The 21,658-nt window shown below is 30.8% G+C and overlaps 1 protein-coding gene across 1 annotated transcript; it reads left to right on the plus strand.

Annotated features, from left to right (window-relative positions):
* Positions 1 to 10,786: 10,786 nt before the first annotated feature.
* Positions 10,787 to 12,052, plus strand: LOC142322601 (uncharacterized). The gene has a single exon (XM_075361677.1). The coding sequence runs from the start codon at positions 10,787 to 10,789 to the stop codon at positions 12,050 to 12,052; it is 1,266 nt and encodes a 421-aa protein (XP_075217792.1).
* The last annotated feature ends 9,606 nt before the right edge of the window (positions 12,053 to 21,658 follow it).

Genomic DNA, 21,658 nt, shown 5'->3' on the forward strand with positions numbered 1-21,658 from the left:
GGTATCACTAAGTTTCTGACAAAATTTAATACAAATTCTCTCTCAACTTATTCAACCATTTTGAATGGCAACTAAAACATGATATGAACTACTCACACATTTTACTTTCACAGCTGCTAAGGAGCAAAACAGTGAATTATAAGAAACCAATATGAGTCAAGGTCACATTTCATAATGGTTCCCCTCCTACACTAAAACTGGTTACCGCAACTAAAAATAAGATTGGGTATGTTTTAATCGCACTTTCTTCCACGTTCTCTTTACTCTATGGTAAATTACATTTATCACTGAATGTGTACAAATAGGTTAATCCAAACTGAACTTGCTACTTTCACATACAGTAAAGGTACACCTTTCTTATTGATAGGATACATTTATTAAATTGCCACTTTCACTTTACATTAAATTGTAGAAAGAATAGGATTAACCTTACTAGAGAAGTATCTTGAACACTATTGACTTTTTATATATCCCATAGATAAGAAATAGAGTTACTGAACAAACTCAAAGGCTGAATGAAATAACATAAAACAAGAAAGCATTATTAATTCAATTGAAACTTTTAAAATTATAGTCAAAATATGAAGTTTGGCTTCCACTAATGCTGAGATAAAATGTAAATTTTTGTTCTTAGAAATCAATCGCACAGAGAACATAAATTTTATTATTAGTACTGAAGGAAATCTTTTTTTCACGAGTACATTCCATACTTTGATGGATATTTACCAATACCTATATTCTAGACAATAGATTGTTAATGCACTCGATTACTGAACAGCTATTTCATGAAAACTATTATTTATTACTTTTTATTATCTATAATAATTTGCAGTAAAATACAGTACAATCATTTTATCATGCACATCATTTGTCTTGAGCACGCTGACATTGAGTAACCATGTTTTAGCAAATTTTGAAAGTTAGTTGATTTGTATAGGTGTTGGCTACATAGTTAGCTAACCTACCAGTAGATGGCATCAGTGTAACCCACTGGGTTGGTCTAGTGGTGAACGCATCTTCCCAAATCAGCTGACTTGGAAGTCGAGAGTTCCATCATTCAAGTCCTAGTAAAGTCAGTTATTTTTACACAGATTTGAATATTAGATCGTGGATACCGGTGTTCTTTGGTGGTTGGGTTTCAATTAACCACACATCTCAGTTATTGTCGAACTGAGACTGTACAAGACTACACTTCATTTATACTCATTCATCCTCTGGAGTATTATCTGAACAGTAATTACCGGAGGCTAAACAGGAAAAAGAAAAGAAAAAGGTGGCATCAGTGTGCAATAATAATTTTTGTGTGTACAGAGCATATGGTCTTTGTGATTACAAAATTGTGTGGTGTGGTGTAGCATGTTCCTTGTGAATAATCATGCTGTTTCAACAGCACAGCAGGTGCTTAATGTCAAGGTGAACTTAGGAAGTAAGTCAGATGACTACGTTAAAGAAAAATTTTGTGTTAGATTTCCAGGTGCACCTGTGCCAAACAACTCAACAGTAATGTGAATCATCAATCACTTACGACTAGGAGTGTTGCTGACAAGAATAGGCATGCTTCAGTAATGATAGAGGAACGTGCATTACTTGAACAATCTCCAAGGAAAGGTTTATGTAAATTATCATCTCAGACAGGAATATCACATGGGAGTGGATAAAAAGCCACAAAGAAATTAGGTCTATATGCATACTGAATACAATGCATAAAAGGAACTAAAACCCCCAGACACTGTTAAAAGAATAAGGTACTGCCACTGGTTCATCAACCAGGTGGAAAGTAATGGGATGGGCATACTGAATAACACATTTTTTAAAGATGAGGCATATTTTCACCTTAGCAGTTACATCAACAGTCAGAATAACAGATATTGGTCAATACAAAATCCACACATCTTACATGAATTGCCACTGTACTCACAGAAGGTAGGAGTTGGTGAGCAATTTCCTGATGGATGACAAATAGTGGGCCCAATTATTTTACGACACCCTTGACAGTCTGGCATACCAGGAAATAATTATGAAATTTGTAGCTCTTCTCCAGCTTGATGAATGCTATTGTTACCTGTAACAAGATGGGGCAACATGCCATACTTCCATAAACACCATGGAATTTTTGGAAGAAATGTTGGGTGATCGTATGATCTCTACAGGTCTGTGGCCCCCTAGTTCCCAACTTACTGTCACCAGACTTCTTTCTCTGGTTTTTTTTGAAAAGACGTGTATATCGAACAAACCCACATACTTTAAAAGACATGGAGTGAGCCATTATTGCAGAAATTAATTCCATAAGCTCTGATATCCTACAAAGGGTATAAAAAAATATGGTGGGAAGGGTTCGGATCTTTCAGGAAAATGATGGACATTTCCAACACTGCTTTAGGACATTACAGGTTGTGTATCACTACATTCCATGAATCAAATCAAATGCGTGTACTCTGTATTACAGTTCAAAGTGGAATTTTAGTGTTTAGTATCATGATGTGTAAAATAGTATAGTATCATGCGATAAAATAACCACCACTGTACAATAGCCACCACATAACGGTGAACTTGGATGATCAGCCCAGACATATCTGCTATACTATTGTTAGCGGAAACATTGGCACATCATGATTAGTCATCTCTTAGTAGCATAAAATGATGCAACTGTCGTTTACAAAGCAATGCATTTTTGTGTGTTTAAAGTATTAATAAAGTGACAACATCATGTTTCAAATACAAAACAATTATTTTCATTTTATTTTTTTCTCTTTTGTTTTTCCATGAATATAAAGTTCACTTCTGTGGTTCTGCCTCTCATTACAGCTCTTTTGGTGGTTGTCATGTATTTTATTACACAATCAATTAATGTACAATATGATATTTTCTAAAAGGTTTTTGTTCTGGTTTACAGTTCAAACTTTTTAAAGTAGTTCGTTCACATGCGAATATAGTTATGACTGAATTTAAGTCTGCTGTGGAAGGTAAAAAATTTCTAATACAGTTACATGAAATTGTGAACAACGTGTATGATTTCATGAAGAAAGAATCTTTAGCTGTAGGAAAATTAAAAAATAACAAGCACTTAATTGCTATACAGAAGTGTGAAGAGAGAACTGCAGCTGCCTGTGGCATTTCCAGGACTCAGGTTCAAAAACTAAGGAAATAAAAAAATAGAACTTCTTTGATTTGAGGGGCCAGAATGTCTGTTTATCACCGTGAAAAAGAAACGTTCTAAACCAGTTACCTGATTAGATGATTTTGATAAAAGTGTGGTTAGGTGAACTGTGAATGAATTTCACTCAAAATTAGGGAAGCTGCCAACAGTTAACAAATTCTGTAAAGAATTGAGAAATAAAATTAATTTTAATGGCAGTGAAACTAGTCTAAGAAGAATTTTGAAAGAATTAGGTTTTAAGTGGCGCAAAACAGAAAATGAAAGGAAAATTATAGTTGAAAACATATTAAGCAGAAAAAGATTTCATATTTTCAGGCAATCAGTGATTTCAGAAAATGTAATCGGGAAATTGTATACTTAGATTAATTGCATGTTTTATCATCTCATTCAATGGTAAATCATGGGTTGACAACGGTGTAGGACTTCATTTACCAATTAAAAAAAGTCAAAGTTTAATTATAATTCACACTGGAGGTGAAATGGGCTTTATTCCAAATGCAATGTTAACTTGGACAGCCAAATCAAAGAGTGTCCATTAAAAATTATTTGAAATAGGCTGAAGAAAAATTAGTTCTTAATCTTTTTCCTGAGTCTGTAGTAGTTATTGACAATGCTCTGTATCATAATACCCTTTCCGAAAAACTTTCTGTGTCATCAAGCAAGAAACACTACATGACTTTTTGGCTGCAGAAACATAATATTCCATTTTAATCTCAAATGCTTAAACCACAATTGTTGTATGCGCACTAATTAAGTTGAAAAAAGTGATAAAAAATTATACCAATTTGACAAATTGTTGGAAAGAATTGGTCAAATTCTGCGGCTTCCACCTTACCATCCTGATTTAAATCCAGTTGAGATGGTATGCTCAGAGGTAAAACTACATGTTGCGAGTCACAAAACAATGTTTAAGATGTCAGGAATGCAGAAACTGTGTGAAGATAAAATGAATTTGATGAATGACGAACACTGGAAACCTTACTTTGAAAGGATAAAAAAATCGAAGGTGAATATTGGAGCCAAGAATCGTTAATAGATTCTCTGACAGAATCTTTCATTGTCTCTTTATGTAGCGACAGTGATATAGTGACAATTAAGTTGAAGATAGGGATGACAGCAAGGAAAGCAATCTAGCTGAGGAATTAAACAGTTAATGCATTTTCCAGTAATTAAAGTTATAGTAATGACCATCTATTGCAATATTTACTGTGTAATTACTAATAGATAATATTTTGTCAACCGTTATTACATTTTACAATGTGCAGCACAGAATTAGCTGACTGTATTTTATTTCAAAACTGTTGCACTCATTTGTTAAAAATAGAACAATTATTTGGTAAGGGGGATTACTAAGAGCAAGGAACATGTTTTTATGTTGGGTAGTAATCATCGCCACTTCAAGCTTACCATTGCTGCATGGCGACTATATGTAAATGTGATAAGGTAATTTAAAAGGCCCTTTATGTTGACTGCAGTTTTCTGTTCCTAGCTATATACAAAAAATTAATTGATAATAAACATGGAAATGATCATATTCAATCTGTTGTAGTTGGTTTTTATTGATTAGAAAACTTTGCTTATATGAATAATGATTTTCTTCTCATGATTAAATTACTGTAAAATTTAAAACTACTATCCATTTACTAACTGATGAATTATTTCAAGCTGTAAAATATATGAAGAAAAATGAAAAATGTCTGCATTTTAACTTTGGTGAAAATAAAAGCAGTATTATTATTATTATTAAATGAAAAAATTTCAAAGGACTTAAAAAAGATTGTCTTTACATTATAATCTATTTTCCCATCAAAAAGCATATAAAAAAGACAATGGTGAAACAGGATACTCAGTGATAGAAAAAACAGAAAGAAATTACTACACAAATAAAAAATGTACAAGAAGCGAGTGAATTTATTAGGCAAATGTGATGTCATTTAATATTTTACATAAAATAATAATTAAATTAAAACAATTAATAAATTAGATTAAAACAAGTCAGTAGAACAACTATACAATTACTTTAACCTAACAGCTATATAATAATAAATTTTATAGTAACTGTTTTTTTACAATAAACAACTAATTTTACAATTTTATTTTCATTGATATAAATTACAATAACTTTCTTTAAAGTTATTGTAATTTATATCAATTATTTTATATCAAACATAAAAAAAATTTCTACAGCAAAGTATTTACACATGGTATACACATCAGAAATAAACATTTTAAAATACTGACAGATTGAACCATATATTGAAAACAGTAAATTACAACAGGATTATTTAATGACTGATATTACACATTCTTTTGTTTTTAATAAAGCGTATTAAATTACTTAATTAAAAATAAAAATAATCCCAAAAGAATATGTGGTAGTAGCTTTGCATACATCATACATATAATCAGTAATACTGCCTAAATTCTTCTAATAAGAGCACATTGTTTTAAAATCTTTAGTTCTTAGTAGATATTATACTAAATAACTCATTATTTACAAAAATAAATACAAACTGTACATATTACATACAAGTCAGTGCTATAAACAACTGTGAATGAATATAAGCACACATAAAATGTAATACCATATAGCAATTTGTTTTTACAATAAAATTAATTAAATATCTTTAGTAAACAATAAATAAATATAAATTAAAAGGGAAACAATTTATTGTTATTAACAGTTAATTTATACTTAATATAACATATAAATATATATAACATGTAATTCAACAATTAACAAGAAACATTAATGAATCCAACAAACTAAGTTAAAATAAATTCAATTATTAAACAAATATAAGAATTAATAAATACATTTTCAATTATTATCTATGTTAATTAAAAATTTATATTAATTCACAGAATCTGACTGAATATAAATATTTTATTAATTCACAGTAATACTTTTCATGAGAAAGTTGTTACTGTGTGTTGTCATGAGAAAAGTATTACCGAATCAGAATTTTTAGAAATTTCTTGGATTTTACTTATTGTTCAACATTATAAGTCATCATAAGAAGCAGATTAATTTTTAAGCTGTAGGAACTGCTACTGATGGCAGCAGCCACAAAGTATTTTCTTATCTATTGTACCTGCTGTCTTGGATCTCTACCTATTACAAGTTGTATTTTAGTGAGCATTAGTTTTAAATCATGGATATAAAACAGTCATAATTTATATGTCATATCATGGATAATGCTTACATGAGGAGATATAGTGCAAAAGACTGAATGGTGAAAGATATCCAAAACGTGTAAGTCAAACTAGAAATTAAAAATAGGTCAAAGAAGTGTGATTTTTGATAATAAAAAAAAAGTATTATTTTTATTTGGTATATACCATATATACATACATAGCAGTAATTATTACAGACTCACTATAAATAGTGTCACGGTATTTAAAAAAAAATAAAACTGTAAAAATCCATTTTAAATTTAAGTAAAATCACAAATAATAATGATTTTAATTTCTTATGGATAAAAAAAATACTAGTTATTAAATCTAAACTGGACTATTGTTGGGTTGACAAGCTGAAAAAATTTACGTAAACTGTAATTGCTATAATTAGATATTAAAAATATAAATGTTGGGTGTCGTACAATTATAATACGGTAAATTTCTGCTGCCAAATTTTAACTACACTTTACAATATACTAAAATAATAAAAACAAACATCACCAAGAGAAAAATCGGATTAAAATGGAAAACACCATCACAAAATTATATCTATAATCATCAAAGTATGATCCCCTACATATTACAATCTATATATGTAATAAAGTACAACAAATAAAGTTATTGCTAATTATTTATGTAGTAATCTTGAAGAGTGGGTGAAAAAATTCTTAAATTTCTCTAATGACTGGTAACAAAGAACAATATTAATGTTTAAGATTATCAGATGTTTAATCCAGATCAGGCTTGGTATTTTCACATGCTACAGAATATCTCATTTCCAGTCAAAGTTGCATTTTAGTGGTGAATAAATCATGTACAATTCTGATTAGCAATATCATGGAATGTTGCTTACGATTCAGGATAGAACTATATTAAAAGTACAAACATGCCAATTTGGTGATTAAAGAGTAAAAAAGCATTATATTTTACAAACAATGATAAAATTTTTATCACAGTTTTTTTTTGTCTCATAATATTAGGCTAATTTTAAAAAAATCTAAGTTTGGATCATTCAGTAAAAGCTTACAATAAGATACAAATTAGGAACAAAAGTGTGTTATTAATAAAAATATTCATTTATTTTCTTTCCTAATTAAATAAGTACAGTAGGAATAATTTCAGTTGTCAAATAAATGATCTAACGTAGAACAACTAAACACCACACACTTGAAGGCTTAATTTTGCAAAGCAAATTTCATACTGAAAACAGGTAAATAAATGATAACAAAAAATCTAATAAATGAATGACTGTGATATGACAATATAACTTTATTTGGCCTAATGTTTAATGCTTTTCTTATAGGTGGCACCAAAGCTGAGTGACAGTATTTTGGAGGTCTAGTAAAGATCATGACTGAACAATCTATTCTATTTTAGCTGTAATATTTTTTACCATATTGTATTGTGTGTTAACTCTTATTTGGTATAAAGTATACCAATAATTTTTATTTTATACTGTAATAAAATGACTGTTTTTAAAACTAAAGTAATTAATGGATATCCTTCTGAGAAACTTGCTACTCCTAATAACTTATCTTCTTTCTGATACAGAATTGTTTGTTCAAAATACACTTACTATATTTTAATTTATACAAATTAAAAGATGCCATTTTAAATATTAATTAAAACAGCTACTAATGCATGGAACTATAATTAATCCACAAATAAAAATTTCGGACAAAATGTGCAGTGTAATAAGACTACTAATCAGCAGGTACCAACATCAAATAAAAAAGAAAATTATACAGCTAAACTGTTGCAGTAGTTGTTCCTAATGTTTTATTTTATTTTTTTTATAAGGTGATAAAGAAGATGCATTAAGAGTTACATAAGCAATACAGAAAAAATTAATGCTATTTAAGAAGAATTCACAATTATACTGTTAACAGGTGAAATTTAATTTAGATGAGATTTTAAAATTACATAGCAATAAATTTAGTTCAAAAGATAATAAAACTTATTACAAGCACAAGTGTCAACTGTATAATGATAGATTTAAATACATAATTTTTAAATTGGTGAATATTTTAGCTATAAATATAAAATTTGTGCTACAAAAACTTATTACACTGTGGAATAAAGCCTTCTGGATCAAGTTGTCAACCAAAATTAATTTCTTCTGTCTCACACTTGAGAAACATATCTAATGAACTAGATTTATCGCAAAAATTGTCTCAAAATATTTCATTTGGAGCAATTTAAGTAAATTATAAATATGAAAAGTAAAAATATTAATTGAAATAAATGTTACTGAAACTGACCACCCAAATTAAGAAGTATCCATTTTTGCTTTTAGACATTATTTTGTTTCATTCATTTTTTTACAAGTATACTCCCACTATATTATATAAAACTAAAATGAGACCAACTTTACAGTTCCAAAATGGTGTCCTGATGTACATAATAAATTAATTTTTAATAACTGATTTTAAAATAATCACATCTGGTTAAAAAATTTCTTTATCTCTCTAGATTATAAATAGTAAATACACAGCACCAGCCAATTTTTATGATCATTCTCCTTTGGTAAATTAGATTAAATTGTAAGAGTAATATCAGACCTAGTTAGAGCCACCAGCCACAAGCTAATGTCACAGATATTGCTGGCAAGGAAACATTGAATTTTCAACAGTACTAATACAATAAAAAAGGGATAAAAGATAAGGAAAGAAGGTGAAAAGAGAGAATGATTAATCAAAAGTTGGACTGCCTTAAGAGTTTGAGGTAATGTGTCTTGTCCATGATAAATATTAAAAATTTTAACTTTTAATGATTAAACTAAAATGTTGTTTTATATTCAGTCATAAACTACACATAAACCATTCATTTCAATAAAATAGTATACCATTAAATGGCTAAAAAATAAAAATATTTTAAATATAAAATGCACCTCATACATTCACAAAAGATAAATTAATAAAATAACACATACTGAAATCACACCTATAGAACGACATGCAAAAGCAAAATAATTTACACATTGACTGCAGAATACATACATAGGTATATGTGGTCATGATGATATGTAACTACAAGGATTATGCCATGGTATGTGGTTAGGTCTACTAAGTTTACTTGTAGGAACAAATGCTAACTGACTCAAATCTGTACTTCTTAACACACAGTCTACACTGAGCCATAGTAGGGGTATGTTTCTGAAATTATTGACTGAACAAATATTTGTTTTAAAAATTTTAACGTTATCATGTATTTTAATAGGTAAATGTAAAAGAGAAAAAAATAAAAAAATTACTGCAGATAGGCTTACACCTGAAAGCGCTTTGAAAGTGAAAAAAAAAGTAAGGTAACAGTGTTATTTAATTCTGTATTTTATGGAGTGCTGAATAAGTTTATATTACATAATTATATATATATATATATATATATAGAATAAAATGTGACTTTTACACAACTCCCCAAAAAAGAATATACATGGTGTACGTATGTTCCACCATAGCAGCCTAACAGTTGAACTGATTATGCAAGACTCTACTATCATGGAAGACAATAAAATAACAAGAAGAGGAACTAAATATACAGTACTGTATAATTCAGAAAATGGAAAAAGGATGATGGTATCCCATGTAATCAAAGCGCTGAGGAGGGTTGTGGATAAGTCTGAATCCTCAGTGTTCGTCATTCCCCCGGGGACGGCGGTTACGATAATCAAGAAAGTCGTAATTTACCTGATGCGCAAAGGCAAAACACTACCTAGAATGGTCTTGCCCAATTTGGGAGACCAGGCTCGCGCTAGATCTAGATCGGTGAGGAGGGGCACCCCGCCGGTGACCGATAGCAAAACAGTTGTAGTTAAAGCGCCCGGCAAATCATATGCTGATTTATTAAAGACCGTGAAGGACAAGGTCAGTGTGGACGAGGCCGGAGAAGTACTTTCAATAAGGAAGGGGAGGAATCAAGAACTAGAAGTCAGGATTAAGGGCACCCAGACGGCGGGGGAATTTACTTCAATGCTGAGAGACCGTGTATTGGACCTGGAAGTGGATGTCTGAACCAGAGGGGATCGTAGGACGGTGGTCCATGTTAAAGATCTAGTATGCGATACAACCGAGCAAGAAGTGAAGGAGGCAGTTGAGAGAGTACTGGGAGCAGACGAAAGCTTTCAGGTGACTTCGCTCCAAGGCGCATACGGCGACACCAGGAACGCGACAGTAATCACTACCTATAGAGGCGCAACCAAATTGGTGGCCTCGAGACTAAGGGTTGGCTGGGTCAACTGTAGGACATACATCCGGACAGAAAATGAAAAATGTTATAGATGCTGGAGAACGGGCCATGGTAGCAGGCTCTGTAAAGGACGCGATAGAACAAACTTATGTTATAATTGCGGTGAACCAGGTCACATAATAAGGGATTGTCGCAAGGCCTCAAAGTGCCTCGACTGCAGAAGTCTGGCTCACAGAACAAGCAGTGCTGTTTGTACTAAGTCACATGATTAGAACGTTATTAATAAACAACCACAGGAGTATCTTATCGAATGACTTACTAGAAGAAATTGCCACTAGAGGCAATTATGACCTCATAGTGGCCACTGAGCCGCACGTTTATTCAGCAGCCAGACCACAATGGGTCTCTGATACGAATGGAGATGTGGCCATTAGAAGGGTAGCAGAGAACAGGGAATATGGCCTTTACCGTAGAGCGGAGGGTTTGGTAGCAGTTGAACTAAATGAAATAGTTATAATTGGTGTTTATATAAGCCCAAACATTCCATTGGGATCGTTCCAAGACAAGGTATTCCAGCTTCAACACATTGTCATGCAGTCTCACAAAAGAGTACTTATTCTTGGGGATTTCAACTTTAGCACGACGGCGGCAGGTGCAGCCTCCTCCAACGCCAGGGGATGGATTCTTGAAGAATTTCTAGCAATCACCGGCGCAGTATGCATTAATGATGGTATGCCAACATTCAAAGCCAGAGGGCACGAATCGATCTTAGATTTGGCTATAATAGATCGAAGAATGGACCCAAATCTGATTGCATTTACCGTACTGAGCGAAGAGACCGGCAGTGACCACCTGGCGGTCTCAGTTGTAATCAGTGATCATCACACAGGGACGACATGGCAGAACATCACCCCCAGACTAACAAATACGCAGATTCAACTGGTGGTTAGGAGATTTGCACGCAAAATTGCAGAACAGGTGCAGATTAATCCAGACATGTTTCAGGAGATAATAGTCGAAGAAATCGCCAGAGTTCCACACAGGACTGACAAGTACCACCCGGTATGCTGGTGGACTCGCGAAATAGAGGACCAGAGGAATCTCATGCAGAGATGTAGAAGAAAGGTGCAGAGAATGCGTACTCGTGCGGGTATGGTGGAAGAGAGTAATTTGGCCATCAAGGAATACAGAGCGGCAAGGAAAAAACTGAACTTTCTAATAAAACAGACTAAAAAAAGGAAATGGCTGGAACTATGTCGCGTACTGGATGCCGACCCCTGGGGTAGCGCATTCCAGATAGTGACAAAACGCCTTGGCAGACACATGCCTATGTTAAACAAGGACACTGCGGCTCAGCAAATGAGCATACTGTTCCCAAGGGAAGAAATGGAAAATCGTGAAGAAATCACATGTGTTCGAGATAGATTTACACAACAAGAGGTGATTAATGCGGTTAAAAAACTAAATAATAAGAAAACCCGTGGCCGGATGGGATCCTGGCGGCAATTATCAAGGGCCTTGCTGAAGTGATTCCATGGGAATTAGTTGATGTCGCTAGCTATGGACTGCAAAATTGTGTCTTCTTTAACTGTTGGAAAGCAGCCAGAACAGTCTTCTTGCCCAAACCGGGTGCTACTGCGGGACAAGGTGAATATCGCCCTATCAGCTTGATCAATAACATGGGAAAAGTGGTGGAGACGTTAATTGCGTGTAGACTGCAAGAAGAATTAGAACAGAAGAAGAGTCTATATGTAGATCAATATGGTTTTCGTAAAGGATACTCAACGATAAACGCAATTAATAGGGTGACAAATTGGACGGCAGGAGTTCGGGAGGGCACCTGGTGGACAAGAAGACTACCTTTAATGATACTATTAGATATAAAAAATGCCTTTGGCTCAGTCCCTTGGCCTGCGATTATAAATGCATTAAAAAGAATGAACATCAGTATGTATTTAATCAACCAAATTAATCACTACCTGCATGAAAGATATACGGAAATCAGAACGATTGAAGGAACTGTTACATTTCAGATATTTGGAGGTGTTCCGCAGGGGTCAGTGTAAGGACCCCTGCTCTGGAATATTTTTGATGACCAGATCTTTAGACTGCGTTACCCGGAAGAGGTAACTATTGTAGGTGCGGAACACCTATGCGGATAATGGCATATGATAATAGTATGCGGATGATGTGGCAATTCTGGTAGAGGATCGAGAAGTAGAGAATTTAGAGGTCAAAGCTAATCAGTCTCTCGGAATAATCGACGAATGGCTAGAAAGAAACAAGTTACAGGTGTCCCCTGCCAAGTCGAGATGTATTCTTTTCTCCGGTAGAAGAAGAGTCCAGGGAATCAACATCGCAATACGAGGGGAGCATATCTTAGAGGTGAGTTGCACCAAATACCTTCGTGTAATGCTCGATAAGAGTCTTAAATTTGGAGCGCACATAGAGATGATAAGCAAACGGGTAGCCCCCACTATAAGGGCGTTAAGGGGAATGTTCAACAACCATAGCATACCTAGAGCTTCAGTCAGGAGACTGATCACATCAGCGCTATATGCAGCCCCGGTATGGGGTGAAGTAATGAGCATACAAAGGAATAAACAGAGATTAAGAAGTGTACACCGGGTTGCGTTATTGGGAGTTGTGGCAGAGTACTGCACCCTATCTTATGATGCGCTGTGTGTCTTGGCTGGGGTACCACCAATCGAACAACAAATAAGAAATCGAAGGCTGAGAGCAACGGGTATGTCAAAAACTGAAGCGGAAGCAGAGACCAGGTATAACTGGCAGACCGAATGGTCTGTCTCATTGGTTGGGGTATGGACAAGACGATTGATCCCTGATCTGGAGGTCTGGCTGGAAAGAAAACACGGCAATCTGGATTATTATATGACACAACTAATGTCTGGGCATGGCTCATTTGGCTATTACTTGCATAGATTTGGCAAAAGGTTATCGCCTATATGTATCTACTGTAACGAAGTAGACGATGTTGAACATACAATCTTCGATTGTCGCAAATGGGCCCAGTCCAGTACAGAAACGAAATGGCAACAACTTAACAGCTGAAAATCTGGTCGGGTGGTTATTGGTCAATGAAGCAAACTGGGACTGGTTCGCGAATTTCGCAAGAAATATCCTCAGGATAAAAGAAGAAGACTCAAGACACCAGGGGTTACAGGGGCCCAAATGTAGGGAAGGGAGAACAGCCCTGCCCCGGAGGGCCCGTATGTGGGTTCCTGTGATGGGGTGGGGACTCCTGGGGCAGGCTGTATGGGAAAATGTAAAGACCGAGTCCCGGCCGTCGGTGTTGGTCCCGGGGGCGCTTCGGTGCTTTCTGGGACTGGCACCGTCGGTTTGAGGCAGGGCATAGACCGAGACCAGGTTCCCTGAGGGGCGGTGGGGGACGGCATAGCCGGACCTCGTCTGTTCCGTGGGGAATTTGAGGCAGGCGCTAAAAAAGATCTGGAACCGGGGGGGGGGCTAACCTGCCGTGCCGGGTGTAAAACCGGTGGGTGGGGGACGCACCATCAGAGTCAAATGGACACGTTCCTGGGCCGAGTATACTTAAGTGGATGTCCGGCCCAGGAATGTAGGGGGGAAAAAAAATATTAACTAGTAATTCCTTTCTTTTATTTAGTGAGTTAACTGAAGTGGTAACACAATTATTAGTTCGTTGTTAAAAACATTATGTTTCTAAAGTTTAGAACTAAAATGAAAAAGCTGTCTAGCCATAATTTTACAGCAAGTTGTGTTTAAAATTTAAACCAATAAAAAATGTTACGAAATTAATTAAAAAAAGTGACACTAATAATTTTTTTTAGATAGAAACTTATCCAACTTAAGTTTACAGTCATTTTAGAATAACATTTTAAATATAATTAATAACTTGGATCTCATGTATGAGATATGAGGTTTCTGAATCGTTCAGAATGAAGAGTTGAGATGCAAGTTAATCAAATACAACTCATTCATCTGATAGATTTTTTCAAATCTATCAAATGATCAATTTCAAATGACAGATCAAATGATCAATTTTATTCATGTGTCATACGACTGCTCGAAAAGGAGTATAATTGTTAATGTTTATATATGTATGTATGTACATTTGTTTCATCATAGCAGCTCAACAGCTGAACCAATTTAGATGTTTGACCACATGTTGGAATCCTTATGTTACTGAGAGTGTCATAGGTTATTTATATATATACACATATACATGCTTAAATAAATTTTAAAAATTAAAAAAATATATATATATATATAAATACAAAGTTGTCACTCACATGCTCTTCAATTATCCCATATTAAAAAGCAATATTTGTCAAGAATGTTTTTTTTCAGCAGTTGTTTTTTAATTTTTAATATTCATCTCTTGTTAAAAGTTTTTTTGTATTGTACACAATGTGAAGGTAATGGAAATTTCTATGTAACAATGATAGCTGATAAATTAGTAATTTAATCTGCAATAAAATTGTATTTTTAATACTTTTTTGGGAAGTGAAATTTATGAGTAGTATGTTCAGTCTGTCAAAATGATATTACATGGTAGAAACAGTGAATTATTAATAAAAAGACAAAAAAAATCACTGGGCAAATAAGATAGTTTAACCAAAATTTTTAATGCTAATAACACTTTAGGTTATCTAATTCCCAAATTGTGTCTCAGGCACTGTGTATGGCAGACCAGAGAATGTCTATAAATTTGATAAATAGTATATACTTATTTATAAAAATAGAATTTTTTTTAATATCAGAAAGCCATATGAACTCAAAAAGTGAATCTTGCTGTACATCAACTTTTACAAATTTATATCTGCAGCTGATGTGTTAAAGAATCAATAGGTTGAATTTGTAAAATGGCAATGCATTTAATTTTATCAAGTAATCTTATTTTAATTAATATTATATTACAGTATAAATTATAATGTTCATATCAGGTTAATGCAACTATTTATAATATCAAAAGAAATAATGCAATATATATTTTTATATGCACTATTTCTATTTTGAGTAATTCTATATTCATAATAATTCCACAGAATTCTAATTATACACATTAACTGTAACTACAATCATCTGAAAAATAAAAAAATGGGTTATCACTTTATGTATTTTAATTTGAGTATGGGATTTCTATTTTTACATGTTTGGGGAACTTTGCTGTGGACATTTCATTCCTGTTTAAATCTACTTTCATATTAACTGATATATTTACGGCAAATGATATATATATATATATATATATATATATATATATTACATCAATAGAATAATAACATTATTAGGAAATAAATTGTACTAAGTTTGAGCATAACTAAAAGTATAACCTGATAATCAGAATTTTAGAGTAGATAAAAAACATATTATTTTTTACTGAATACATGAGTATTTTTATCATTTTTAATAAACAAAACATGAGTATTTATAGTATATATTCACTTAATAAGACTTACATTATTATCAAAAAATTAAATAATACACTTAACAATGCACCACAACATAAAAAAAAAAATACTATTTAGATAATGAATATAAATAGCAATGTATCAACAATATAAACAAAATATCAAAGTATTTTTAAAACCAATAACCATTATTCTAAAATGGTAACCATAAACATATGACACACTAATGATATGATATTGGTAATCAATGTCAACTACTTAACAAAATATAATGGTAATAATATATATATATATATATATATATATATATATATATATATATATATATATATATATATATATATATATATATATATATATATATATATATATGGTGTGTGTATATATATATATATATACACACATTTGTTGAACTTCTATTTAATGACCTAAATAGTACATTTTCCCACTTAACAAAGCTTTTTGTATGACAAAATTTTGATAATTTCTTATTTAAGTGAAAAAATTTACCAAAAAGAATTGCAAATAATTAAAAAACTTTATAAATACAGTAATTGGAAAACTTGTTTTTGTTTAATCAATTAAATATTCAATTTGTAGAAGTTATTTCTAAAATTAAGTAATCCATATATGCTAAGAAATGATGCAAATTGAAGCAATAGTTAGCTTAAGCCGAGAATAATCATCTAGTTCCCATGTGAACATACATACATAAAAACATTACAGAAACATTTTCCAGTGGGAACCTAATACAAAAACTATTTAAACCTATAGATTTGAGTAAAAAAATTAATTTCTTTCACTATCTGATATAACCACTAAAAATGCATTATTATGTCATTGGTTGCAAATTCATCTCTGCCACTCATAATATTATTTCAACCTTTTTCATTTTAATCTTTACTATTGTCATTCTTTTCAAACTGGGTCAGCTAAAATGATCAAGGTCTAACAATAAAGTATATAAAATGAACGTTAAATATCAATCACCCTTAAACACTTAAATTTTCTCTTTTGGAAGTATGTTCAAATAATCTAAATGATAAAACTACTTTATAACATAAAAAATGTACCTTCAGTAAACTTTGTGGTAGTAGCTGGTCAACAGGTGTAGAATGCAACAGTCAATGGGTAAAAGAAGCAACATGAAACATAATTCCAATGAATATTTCAGGATACAAATTCAGTTTAATGCCACAAGAGTAACAAACATAACATAATAATTTTGTACAATACAACCTTTTATGTTTAAGAAATGTAAAAACAAATATGGAAGCATAAATAAAACTTTTCAATAATTTGCCTTGAGACCTGAAATTATGAATGATAATCATATATCAATAGAAAAAAGTCCTACTCTGTGGAGGGAGGAGTTCCTTACCTACAGCTGCCACATCCTTCAAATCTATCATCAGCTATTTGCTTGGTCAATGAATGTCTAGATCTTGAAATTACAAAATATACTTATACACTAAATAAGTAATAACTACTTAAAAATAATTTAATTAATTTTTAATGTTTTAACAATCATCACTAAAAATTAACAAATTAGCAAATGGTCACTTTTAAAATACTGAGATTTTCATTCTCTGTGAAAAAAGTTAATGCTACATCAAAGAAATTGTTAATAAAACACAGAATATTAAAATACATCCATGGTAATTTACTGGAAGTTAAAAATATTTACCAATCCTTTTATAAATCCTTGAAAATGTTAAATTATTTACCACAAATATAGTAATTACGTATGACAACAATTCAGACAAATGGATTACAATGGAGGACACAGGCATAGGAAAGATACAATTTTAACAGGACAAAATCTTTTATAAATATGTATTTTTTTTTAAGGAAGCAAAACATCTATCATTTTCATGAAGGACCTGGAATAGAAAACATATTCTAATTGTGAAGATAGCAATGAATTATTATAATTTCTTTTTTCAAAGCAAACAAATGGAAGTATTTTCTTAATTTATAAAATTAGTTACTAAAAAATATTGACGATTAAAAAAAATAATTTTAATAAATAAATAAAAAGATTACAGAAAAACAATCCTTGTAAACATTCTCAATACGTACATATGCCGGTTCTTAAAGGAGAATGCAATCCCTATTTGAGAACACATTACTTTGCAATTGGTACAATAATCATTGGAGGATGTCATAACAAATTTATTTCAGTTGGCAGTCAGTATTAATTATCAGTTAAATGTAATTTTTTTAAAAATATAGTTATTTATTTTCAATAATTCTATATGTAACACATGACCATGAAATTGTTTCTATAGAATTCAGATTAGTTTGGACTGGACTATATATTGCCAGGGTGATTTCAGTAAATTGAATAATAATCTATAGGTGTTAAAAGTGAAAAAATATTACCATTTAATAAGTTAGTTTTTATAAATTTATGTCTATTGTTGCAAATGCATGAGGTAGTGGTAGCAACATTTTGATCTAGTTCAATAGGGGAATTCGGCAGTTAGGAAGAGGAAATACAGAAATGCCTGATAAGTGATACTAGTGTTTGCAAGGGCATTTACAAATTTGTATTAATACAACTGTAATTTTCATTAATATTTTCTATCGCATACCGGATAAGATAACAAATTATCTCATCTAATTTACTGTACCTTAATTAATTATGCATTATCATAATAATTTATTATGTTATACTTAGAGAGGCTCAAGAAATAACATTTCTAGGTCAGCTTAAAACTGAACAGAATTTGTTGTTTCAGGCTGAGTAATATCTTTCTAAAACCTAAATACAAATAAGCATAAATAATACATCAAAGAATGTCTGAAATAATTAATGACTATTCCTTAAAGAAAAAAAATTTCATTTGGAATGAATAATTATGGAAGAAAAATTGAAATATTCACCATCATAGCACAGTAAAACCTGTTTTAAAATACTCCTTGTCACTTAAATATACTGTAAAAAAAAGAAAAGTATAATTTCAATTAACTTTCTGATGCAGAAACTATAACAAAACATTAAGCAACAATAGCAAGTCAAGAACTTGTTGATTCTAACATTGCAGAGTAGTGTTTAATAGTACTTTTGTGTTTTTTAAGAGTTAAACTTGAATTTAAATTTCCAGAATTAAAAAAAAGTTTCTTAATAATTACATTTCTGCAAAGTAGAATAAACTGGTAATATAACAACAAATTTTCATTTTGTTTTCAATTATTTATGTTTTAAAAACTTATTCACCACATAATTTATTGATTAAATTAACAGGTCATTAAAATTAATCGACTGTACTAAATCAATACAGTAAACTATCCTACCATAAATATATAAAATGAGTAGTAATGAACATTCTTTCATTCATTTTTTGGTGTTGGATTTATTTATGATATCACCAGTAAATAAGTTATTTTACAATTAAAAGTCAAATGTTATCTTTTAAATAAGCATAATGTACAACAATAATCTATTAATGTAAGTCTTGCAAATTTAATTCCTAGTAACTGTAGTGCCCCCCACTATTTCAATATTTACAGTTGGATGGTAACCTTTCATGTTAACTGCTGTCTTCCTGAAAAATAATAACAACCTTGAAATATGTAAACAGTATGCACAGCAACTCACACTTTTAACAATAATTATGCTATTATGAAAATGTAAGCATGGGATGAGCATCTAACAATCCCACAAATAAAAGAAAAGTGGTATTCCAGTTTTCAAAGAATGGTGTGGTCTGTTTTATAAATCATGGATAATTTTATAGCATTTATTAATACTTAATATAAAAGACATAGAAAAAATATATCAGTAATACTGTACTTTTTCCTGAGCACATAGAAAGAGATTGAATGGGCAGGGAATAAGCAGTTTCTGTTGTGATGTCATTTACAAATAGTTTATTTTCAATCCTCACTAAATTGACCTTGACTCCTAACACCACACCAAAACCATTGTGTAACTACTGTGTTTAAAAAAAATATTATATAATTTTATACTAGGGTATAAAATATAGTGAACAATGTAGACCTATGTTTAGTAATAAACTGTACATTAGGAGTTTGGCATAGTGTATCTATTTACTTTATATTGCTTATTAGAAAACATGCACATAATAACTCTTAAAAACATAATTTGTCTAACACTAAATATGATAATCAGATATAATAAAACAGGTAAAAGAGAATTACAGCTTTTTCAGGTAAGCTGATGGTAGAATTTTTATTCTTGGTGAATTCTGAAGTATAACAAATATGTTTTGGTCCCTTAAAATTCTGCCATGACAAGGTTTTACTGAGCTATTATCTGGCACTGAGTATTGCTAAAAATTATAAAAGTAAAATCATAACAATAAATTAAACAATAACAACAATTAAAATAGTAGTAATAGTAGCAAAAATTAACAACAAAAATTAATACTGTATTCATTAAATTAATAAAAATATTGGAATATAATAAAAAGTACAAAATAATACAAAAGATTTTTCATCACCATAAAAATACATTAAATTTAGTACCATACCTAATCATAAAAAAAGCAAAATCAAACAGAAACATTATATTTACCTACAGTAATGAAACCCTGAATCCATAAACACAAAAATTTAAAAAAAAAAACTTAAAACTACCAATTATTGTACACAAATTGTGTTAGTGGCTTCCGTGGAATTTTTTTTTAGTGGAATTTTTTGTAAAATAATTTAAAACATATGTTACAAATATAAAATGATCTTACATAAACACATACATATATATAATGTGTGTGTTTATGTACCAAGCCTACAGATTTTGGCAAAAATATTCTATTTAGAAAATATAATCCTTATTAATATTTTTAAAATTTTAACTCAATTTCATTATTTCAACTCTTAACAATTTTTAACTAAATTTATCCTCTAATGGTTTGCATGTATATAGGTTTCATGACAAACCTGACTAAAAGTGAACTGATGTTAACAAAATTCTCAAATTTTAAATATATGTACTATTTGAAGTTACACACTATAAGTAATCTCTTTGTGTTATTGTTCACTTTGCTCATTCTGGAGTAAGAAATGTATGTTTCACAAAATAATAATTTTATGAAGTGATGGAATTACATACTTAATAGTAATAGAGATATATGTTTAATGCTTTTTTTAATCATCAGATGCATTTTTGATCAACACATATGCTTTAGAGGATTTGTATTGTTTTTAACATCATTAGTCTACTTACATAAATAAAATGAATATTAACATTATTTTACAAATATTAGGATGAACTTCATTACTTAGTTCACTCTAAATAGATATATAAATAAATAAATAGATACAACCCATGGCCAAAAACAAATTAATAAAAAATTATAGTTGTTGCAGCCATGTAAATCTTATAAAAATTTATTTTTCTCTTATTTATAATTAAAAAATTACATTTTTTATTTTATTATATTCATACTGGTTTCATTACTACAATATTTATTTGCAACTATTTTTTTAAACCCATTAGTCAGAGACAGAAGGGTCTTCTTAAAAAACTGCTTTTTCTGGTTGAATATAATTTTATTAGTTTGACAAAATTCACAATGACTTCTTTTAAATTTATCACATATGTATAAAAAATAGACAATGACATTGTGAATGAATCTAAAGATTGTCTCATAAGCACTATCTTCTAGTTAATATATATATATATATATATATATATTTAAATTCTATTAAATAAACCACCAAGTACAGAATATTTAAATATAATTTAACAGTACAC

This window comes from Lycorma delicatula, chromosome 4 (genome assembly GCF_047948215.1).
Source record: "Lycorma delicatula isolate Av1 chromosome 4, ASM4794821v1, whole genome shotgun sequence".
Taxonomy (NCBI): domain Eukaryota; kingdom Metazoa; phylum Arthropoda; class Insecta; order Hemiptera; family Fulgoridae; genus Lycorma; species Lycorma delicatula.

Excerpts from the sequence above, each read along its gene's own strand:
- LOC142322601 (XM_075361677.1), top strand. The coding sequence starts at position 10,787 with ATGATTAGAACGTTATTAATAAACAACCACAGGAGTATCTTATCGAAT.